At 40.5% G+C, this 9,711-nt stretch overlaps 1 protein-coding gene across 1 annotated transcript in view; it reads right to left on the bottom strand.

The window, feature by feature from the left end:
• Positions 1–307: 307 nt before the first annotated feature.
• The window catches only part of DAZAP2 (DAZ associated protein 2), a 30,783-nt gene continuing 21,379 nt past the window's right edge, over positions 308–9,711 (bottom strand). Inside the window, exons 2-4 of the mRNA XM_029594953.1 lie at positions 8,312–8,433; positions 5,616–5,858; positions 308–5,199 (exon numbers count right to left, since the gene is read on the bottom strand). Of these exons, the coding sequence (XP_029450813.1) occupies positions 5,071–5,199; positions 5,616–5,858; positions 8,312–8,433 (494 nt within the window). The 3' untranslated portion in view covers positions 308–5,070. The remainder of the gene's footprint in view (positions 5,200–5,615; positions 5,859–8,311; positions 8,434–9,711) is intronic.

The raw sequence follows: 9,711 nt of genomic DNA, 5'->3' as shown, positions 1-9,711 counted from the left end.
TTTATGTACATGTCTGTCCCATCTATGTGCTAGAGAAGTGCACACCCGTCCATTCCTCTGTTCCTGCTAAACAAATGCTGCATTTCCAACAGCAGCTGCTGTCTTCCACTAGTGCAGACTTGAGGGTCTGGCTGCAAACGTTAGCACCTACAGCCCAACAACAATCTCCAACATCCTGAGGTGGTAGCTGCAGCTTACTGGCTGAAGGTAGACCCACATCTAGGTGGTGATATACAAGACGTGTCATCTTTGGGAGGGGACATGTACCTAACCTAAATGGCTCCCTCAATTAGATGCACATCTCTGCATGAGTTTTTTTTGTTTTGTTTTGTTTTTTTTAAAGACAATACATGCTAATATGCCTCTCCAAAAAGGTATGCAGATGTCAGTATTAAGTTGGTTCTTAGCCCAACTATGTGGAAATACAGCCAAGGAATAGTTTTGTAAATAGACTCCTTTGCCACTCCTGAAGGAACAGAGCAAGTACTTGCCCTTTTGTAAGAAGTTGAATGTTACATAAGTTTCAGAATTACATTACGGTGTTACTGCTATCTGCCACAGTGCCCGCATGCCAGTTTCAGCCCTCAACCCCCATCTCCCTCTGACCCCAGCAAAAAAGTGTATGATACTGGCATGAGGTTTTAGCTAGTTTCATCCCCCCCCCCCCCCCTTTAAAAAAAAAAACCACCACAACTTTCTTAAATGGGTACAAGGTTATTTAAAATAAAATAGGTGCAGAGCCATAATGTTGGGGGGGGGGGGGGGGGGAAGGAGGAAGTAGTTCACAAGGGAGCAGAAAAGTGACTGAAATCCACAAATGGTGGTGAGTAGCTGGAGCACTACTCTCCTCTGTTTAAAGGGGATGAGGAAAGAACTTGAGGGGAGGAGTCAGAATGAGAGAGAAGCAAGCATAGGGGTGGGTGAGCCCCACAATGCCTACTTACACTTCTAGGGGCACATTAACATCTCATTTTTAATAAAAAAAAAAAAAGGATTAACTAATTCTTGGTCCGAGACTAATCCTGTACAAAGACAGGCACTTAGTTATGGCAGCAATGTCATCTCAAGGGATGGGCGGAAGGAAGCCACACTCTACAAACACCAACAGCTTGCTCTTTGGTAAAAATTACACATTTCCTTCAGAAGCTGAACAGCACAGGAGATTGAGGAAGTAGTGCACATCAGCCAAGGTGGAACCCAACCACCTCCCTCCCCACAGCTGGAGTTTAGTGCCTTTTCACTTTAGCTGCTGGCTTCACTGTCTCTATTCAGTAACAATAAGTCCTACTAGCATACAGAAGCCAACAGGTAAGAAACCCTGTTCTATGAGAGGCACAGTAAAGAAAGCTTGCTGTAGGTAGTACATGTGAATCTGCCTGAAGGGGTTGGGCATTCACCACACCTGACAGCCATAGGGAAAGCCACACAGGTATTTTGGTTGGCTATGTTGAGTTTCTTTAAATACTGGATTTTTCTTGTGTGCCAAATCAAAATGCCACTTTCCTCCTGCTAAACCAGAGAACATAGGGTGCCGACTAGGTTCTTCCAGCAATGCTCAATTGTGGCTGGACCCCTCATGTTCTTTCCATCATTAAAGAAAGGGACTCCTCTCAAACCAAGTCGGGGGTGGTGTACCAGATATGAGATGCTACCAATAGAAAGAACTAGCATCTCTGATTATACAGGTCAGGACAGCTGTGTGTGCTTGTCTAGGCTGTAATACTAGCCACAGCACCTATTATACACAGTGTACTTATTGATACAGTAGGCAGTACTACGCTGTATCAAGCACTTTGAACAAGCAACTCTTAAAGTTGCATTTCCAATGCAATTAGAACCAACTCCTATCGTACTGCATTACCACGAGTTGACAGGCATAGCTAGATAGGAAGAATGCCTTCCTCATTTTTAAAGATGAGGTCCATTCTCCTCCCTTCCCCCTAGTCTTTGTAATAGGCCTCACGCTACTGGCATCTACAGTTCCTGTCATGCAGCAGTTAGGACTCCTTGCCTCTAGCTCTACCTTACCTAAAATACATGTACTAAGTCATATACCAGCTACTGGTTCTTCCAAAAAAGCTGCTCCTAAGGGTTCAGTTAATGAAAAAGCCACACCCTTTACAGAGTAGCATTAAGACAGCATGTGTCACCAATACCATTCTGTACAGGTAAAGTCAGGTTGCTACTATCCTTACCAAAAAAAATCTTGCTAGGCAGACAAGATGGACCATTTTGCTTTTTTAGCTACCATCCTTCACTAGGAAATTGTGATTTCCTTAAGTTATAAGAAGGAGTGCATGTTAGGGTGTACACAGCAACTTGTGAAAGATCTAATTATACTTATTGCTCCCAGTTGGCACTTGAGCCAGTATTTTCAGAACATTTTCTCTTGTAATTTAAATTACTAATCCCAAAAAGATTAGTATAGACACCAAATAAAGAATGGACAATCCAATATTCTAATTTAATCAATAGGGAAAAATCTAAGTCTGCAATATTCACTACATGCTAAATATTAAAGCCAAGTATACTTTATAATGCCTTTGAAATTTGTTAGTTGGCATTTTACTTATCCTGCAAAGATGACTGAATCTAAAAAGGCAAAATAAATGTTTGAAAAAATCTGCCAACAGCGTAATAAGTGGCATCTTTGATGCCCAGTGAGCTGGAATATAGGCCACAGGAGTGCTTTATAATTTAAGGGAATCACTGTCTTGTATATTTTGCTAAGCCATTTAATAATCTGATATGATCTAAGAAAAGTATGCATACCGTTATAGAAACTACTATCAGTGGTGAAGGGTGATGTCCAGGATAACAGATTACTAACCCTCTGCCTTAATTCAGTTTATGGATGTAGGCAAGAATAGTGAGGCCCAGGAAGCAAATTCTAATAAGTAACCTCCTCCCTCCCATGATAAATGTAGGATGGGTAAGATTAAGTTAACACACCCTGTAGGTTAGACGTCTATTGGAGAGAGAGCTAATGCAACTTCACTTTATTCAAGTCTTCAAAATAGTCTTTATTCTACAGTTTTAGTATAAAAACCCCACAAGTTCAGTGCACCACAGTGTATAAGACATACAATGCTGAGCTTCCATAACAGTCTGTTGTACAGTCAAACATACAGCACACTGAAATTTATAGAGAACTAGAACTAACCAAATCCAAAGTTGTATATATAAAATTAAAAAAAAAAAATGGAGGACCCTGAAATATTCTTCCTAAAAATGGAGCAATGTCAAAGTTACTTTAAGATGGTGGGGGGGGGGGGTGTAGATCATGTTTAAATACGATCACTGGTTAAGTTTGTTGCCTCTTCTTACACTGGACACAGCAACACAGTTCTGCTCCTGTGCCTGCTCTAAGGCAGAAGTGCCAGCAAAACATTTGCAACAACCTTACTGTGATATTACTGGATATGTGCACCAAACATGACTGCCCAGTAAAATCACACAATATAGCTTTTCAACATCCTGCAATAGAAAGGCTGCCAATTGTCAGATACCAATATTAAAACTAGTTACAGATTTGGAAACAGTTAAATTGGGAACAAAACAGCTCAAACTATAAATATGCAAAAGATGAAAAGCCTTTAAAAATCTGTACCCTCCATGACCATGCGATATTTCAAACACACAGCAAGTATAGAAAAAAAAAAAAAACTCACCATGTACCAGTTCACTGTCAAGCTTTTTGAATTTCTTAGCTGGCTTTAGCTGCACTTCAAATCCCCAGAAATAGCTCTGCTAGAAGAGATCATACCATATCCAACTGGTCCACAATGACCCAGTGTCACATGACACTGGGTGTGTATAGATTCAATGCTTCACAATGTAAGAGTGTATCTCCTAATAAAGCTGCTCCTAGGTCTTTTGGAAAACAGCAATCAAGCCACTTAAAATGAGCAAGTGCTGTTTCTGTACTTCTGACATTGCACAGGCCAAAAAACACAGCCTCTGAAATCTTAAGACTTCACTTTACTTAAGTCACTTAAAAAAAAACACACACCAAAGGAAGCATCTCCAAACTATTCACCAGCTCAAACTGGAAACTGGCAGAGCTATGCCTTTGCAGTCAGTTTTGTGTACTGTAAGCATGAATACTCACAGCTTCTGCTGCACAAGATCTGGTGGCTTAAAAAACATCCACACTAAAAAAATGAAGTTACAACTTCAAATAAAGGATAAATCTTGTTAGCAACAAGGGAATATTTAAACACAAACTGGTGCTTACTTATAGCTAATGAGTGGCTTTACAGCCTATTTTCAACAGATAGGAGAATTTAATTAGTACAGGTCAAATCTTTCCAGTTGTAGGCCCATCTCCAACATACCAGGTGTCACTAGACCTGTGATCAAGGGATTCAAATCACTAGATTTAGAAGATACACATTAAAAAAAAAAAAGACAGTAACAGCTAAATAATTCACCTGGGGGGTCACATGTGGGAAGGGGGGGCAAGATAAATGTGTACAACTTTCCAGCCAGCACCACCAAGTCTATGGAAAAAAGGGATATACATGCATTTCTCTTATAACACCCTTTTTTAATTAAATGTCACTCACACTGCAGAGACCAAGACTGATTAAACAGGGCAAGGGAGAGGGAATGAGTTTGGTAAGTTAGCCTCAGATTTTCTTATGGCCTGAAATTCTTTAAGCAGATCACAAAAAGCCAGAAGAAAGTTGGAGGGAGGGGAAGGAGTGCACCAGAAATTAAGAGGGGCAGGAGGGAGAAGTTTGTGGCTGTCTGCTTCACTCCCCTCCCCCCAAGACTTTAGACAGACATGCCTATCAGTACATGGTTTAAGTTGTCTTATTTTTGTATTAAAAAAGTGCCTGAAGGCTTTGAGCACCTTAGAAGATACCCACCAAGTGCCTAAAACGCAGTTTCTGATTTATATATAACTAAAGCAGTAAATAGTGAAACGTGCTGAAGACATGCAAAGTCTTCTCGCACAGATTATAGTCTGCTTGGGTTCTGTTTCCCCTCCCCCCACCCCCAAATCTTTCCTCCCTTTTGTTCCACCTAAATGTAAAAACCCGGCAAGTGAGCACTATTAGCTTTTCACCAAATGGTGTAACCCCCATCTGAGCCGCCCATGAAGAAGTTTCCCTTCCGCTGCGTCACCAAGACATTGGCACCCTGCATGGCTGCCAGCTGAGCTGCATTGGGAGGACAGCCAGGAGGTGGTGGCTGGAAAAAAGAAAAAACAGAAGTACAATAAAAATGTGTCTACTGTTTACAGATGACAAAAGCAGAGTATGTTCTCCCTGTTGTCTGAGATCTCACTTATTTTACACTTAGGACAAGCACTCAAACTCCATGTAAGTATTCTTTACTGATAGCCAGGTGATTGCACATTTGAATTTTAGATGCTCGATTTTGGAACTACTGTAGTTAATGCTTTGCACAACATAAATGCTTTGCAGCAAGAACTGGATATTCAGCAAAAATATGCAGCATGAAAGAACAGACCAGTTTTCAGCAAGCAATTTTGAAATAGTGTACCACATTGAGAGAGTTGCTTGGTCTTTCAAATATTTGCCTATAGAAACAGCTTTGCAGATACAAAATTGTAGGCTCTTTCCTGCACTCTTGCCCATACTTACAGGAATATTGGAGGTGGCTCCTGCCCCAAACCTTGCACCAGCATCAAAAGCACCGTCAACCATGACGGTTGTCCCTGGTGGATAGACAGCTCCTATGGGATAATAAGCCATAGGCACAGAGGAAGCCATTGGACCTACAGGCATAGACTGAGCCATGGGTAGGTATAAGGAGGTACCAGGATAAGCTGCAGGAAGATGAGGTACACTGGCAGTAGGTGGGTGCACGTAACTTGGACGATAGAGCTGCAGGGAGGAGAAGAGGAACAAATGATTCAGGAATTTACTAACAGGTGGGGTTATATTAACATGTTTCTAAATGGAGATCCCTCTGGATCTAGTGGTGTTCTTTAGGATCTTATGACACTGCAGCCAGCCAGCTCTATAATGAGATTCGCTTGTGACACTGCTGAACATGGCTGCTCTGAAGAAATATATAACAATTTAAAATATTCAACTGATAAGAGAAAAGTTGAGCACTGTTACTTGCCATATGGATTTTTGGAACACTATTCAACCTATGCTGATGTTTTAACAGTCTGGCAACAATAATGGCAGAAAGACCAAATGGTCCATCCAGTTTGCCCAGCAAGTTTATGGTAGCAGCTGCTGCTCTGTGCAGGCTACCCTCAAGCCTTATGTTAAGAATAAGATATGTTTATTATTGAAACTAAGCAGCTGCCAAACCCATAAAATTACTGCTAGCAACATTAAGGCATAAGCAGCCTTGATAATTCAGACACTGTAGCTTGAACATCCTTTGCTTTTGGACTTGGCCAAAGAAGCAGTTCTACACTATTTCCCTAATGTTGGACAACCCAGCATTGGTTGTCCAAATCCAATTCCTCTTACTCCTGCTGTTGAAGCAGAGCGATGTTGCAATTGCATCAAAATCATGAAAGCTAAATGGTTAAGAGAAGTAACTGCTGCTCCATGCAGTTTACCTCCATTTTCATGCTCTAGTCTTTAAGGATCCATAGTGTTTCCCATGCCTTTTTGAATTAGTTTACCATTTTCATCTTCACCACCTCTACTTGAAGGGCATTCCAGGCATCTACCATGAAGAGATCTCATGATGCTGGTTCTGAGTTGTTTTGGGACCTAGTTCTACTGTCTTTCCAACAGAAAAGGCTTAAAATGTGTATGTCATTAAAACCTCAGGTATCTTGGGTCTATATCATATCTTCCCTGCACCTACATGTGTGTGTATATATAAACACACACACCTATAACAGGTGCTGAGGATTTTAGATGCTCGATTTTGGAACTACTGTAGTTAGTGCTTTGCACAACAAATGTTTTGTAGCAAGAACTGGACATTCAGCAAAGATATGCAGCATGAAAGAACAGTCCAGTTTTCAGCAAGAATCTCTCTATATCCACAAAATCGGCAATGCCTACCTTGCTAGTGCTTGATATAAGCCACAAAAAGCCCCTTAACAAAAGGGGGAAAAAAAAAAGGAAAAAGCACCTGTATATAATATTTAATACCAAGATTTTTTTTAGAGTAAAAAAATCATGTTTATTGAAAACACCTTTTTATAAAAATGATTTGGTATACAATACTGAATCCTCAAAAAATGTACTATACACAATATACAGTTCCTGAACCTAAAAACCATGATTCGTCTTTCAATTCTAACTATTCTCTAGCTTTCACTAGCTGAAATTACCCAGCATCTAATCTCTTTGTCAACACATTGCTTCACCCTATATATTTAAGCACAATACATATAACATTTCCATCTACGAATGCATAATGTAAACTTTTTAACAATATAGTTGGATGCAAATTTGTGAGCATAGTTAACAATGGACCTTGGCAAGTTAATAGTATCTAGTGATTTTTAAATATGTCTTGTTAGATACATTTCTATACCGTGATCGGAACGGTCTGGGTGTAACTGAAGGTATCGCATAAAAATTAAAGTTCCCCTGAAGAAGCCATATAGGCGAAACGAGGCCTTGTTGGGATAAGCAAAACAAGTGAACCTACCATCATTGGACACATGGATAGGGATCAATCAGTGATGAGTTATGCCATCGTAATCACATAATGACACTAAAAGCTGATATGTTATGGTTAGGCATAACATCTCTCTCAATTTCATTATTGTATTGTAATATTGGGGATTTACAACCCATGAAGTGTAAATCTTACATTATGCAGGGTTTTTAGGTTCAGAACTGAACATTCTATATAGTAAATTTGTGAGGATTAAGTACTGTATACAAAGTATTGTAATAAATATGAATTTTTACTCAAAAAATCATGGTATTAAATACTATAAGTACATGCAGGTGCTTTTTCCTTTCCCCCCCTTTTGTACGGGGCTTTTAGTGGTATATATATTTTTTTCTAGATCCTTCAGCCTCTCTCCTCAGTCTTCTGATACAGACCCCACTACATTTTGGGTTGCCCTTCTCTGGAATGCATACTCAGCAGTCAAGCTAAACAAGCTAATGCTTAGATCAGCTGAAACTAGACAAAAATGTCACTAGTGACGTTTTAGGTGCAGTTGATACATACTAGGAATGTTAATCTAAAGACTTACCAATTGCCAGTTAAAATGTTAACATTTCATACTAGAAAAAGCAGGCTGAAGTTTACTCCGATTTACAAAGCTCATGCACACTTGTGATTTATCCTGTGAATCAACCTCATTAACCTCACCCAGAGATATTGGGTAATACTTTACCTCAGAGTAAGCAGGAGGGGCATCAGTGTAAGGTGGAGCTGGGGGCATATGCATAGTTGGTGGGTACACAGCTGGAGTTGTTTGCTGCTGGACAGGGTAGGTAGGCTGAGAAGGATACTGACCTGAAGAAAAAAAAAAGCAAAAAAAAAGTTGCCATTAAATACATACCACCCAGGAAGAATAAACCGGTCCTCCATATTTTAAATTATATGAACTCTTCCATCACTTTTGCACTGGATTGTGAAATTGCATTTCAGCTTTACCAAAACCAAAAATGTAACTGCATCATCCAGTTACAATCCTTAAATCTGGAGGGGCATCAAGGAGAAAGAGTTGCTTACCTATAACAGGTATTCTCTCCAAGGACAGCAGGATATTAGTCCTCACACATGGGTAACAGAAAACTTATGTCAAGGTTTCTAGAACTTTCACTAGGCACATTGAGCATAACCAGCATGCCCTATACCATGTGTTGTGCCTCTTCAGTCTCATAACAGAATTTAAATTAAAAAAAAACAGGGGAAACCCAACTGTGGGGTGGTGGGTGAGTTTTGTGAGGACTAACATCCTGCTGTCCTCAGAGTACCTGTTACAGGTAAGCAACTGCTTTTTCTGAGGACAAACAGGATAGTAATCCTCACACATAGGAAAATTGATTCTTAATTTTTGTTCCTATAATATCACAGATCAGTTCATACCAGAGCGTTAAGCTCTCCCACCAGCAGATTGAGTCAGAGAGCAAAGCTTTGAGGCACTGGTATCCCAAGTGTGCCACCTACAGCTCATCAGTATTTATCGATACCCAAGTAAAGTATAATTGACAAAAAACCATCTAATTCCCGAAACAAGGGCGAACAGGAAAAAACTCCCTTAAGGGTCCGAAACAAACGACCTCAATATCTGAAAATCAGGTTTCAACCATGGTTCATAACAAAAGCCAAATTATAGAATCATTCTGATAGATTCCCTATGTACAGCAGCAGCACCCGGGCAGGATCCTGATCTGTGATATTACAAGAACGAAAATTAGCAGGTAAGAACCAATTTTCCTTTTTTCCTGTACATAGCCAGATCAGTCCAGTGTGATATACCAAAGCCACATTACACCAGGCGGGAACCCGAAACACCCGCTCGCAAGACGCTCTCCCCAAAAAGCGCTTTGTCTGGATCCCTGACATCCAGACGATAATGCCTTGTGAAGGTATGCAGGGAAGACCAGACTGTGGCTCTACAAATCTCCTCAGGCAACAACAACTAACACTCCACCCAAGAAGCTGCTTGTGCTCTCGAGTGAGCTTTCAAAACCAGTCGGGACAGGGTGACCTTTCCTGATGTAGGCCAAGCAAATTGTTTCCTTCAGCCAGTGAGCCAAGGATGCCTTGCCTTTTCACCCTCTCGGA

Source organism: Rhinatrema bivittatum, chromosome 3, assembly GCF_901001135.1.
Source record: "Rhinatrema bivittatum chromosome 3, aRhiBiv1.1, whole genome shotgun sequence".
NCBI lineage: Eukaryota > Metazoa > Chordata > Amphibia > Gymnophiona > Rhinatrematidae > Rhinatrema > Rhinatrema bivittatum.
The sequence above is the reverse complement of the archived record's forward strand: the minus strand, read 5'-3'. Positions and strand labels throughout refer to the sequence as shown.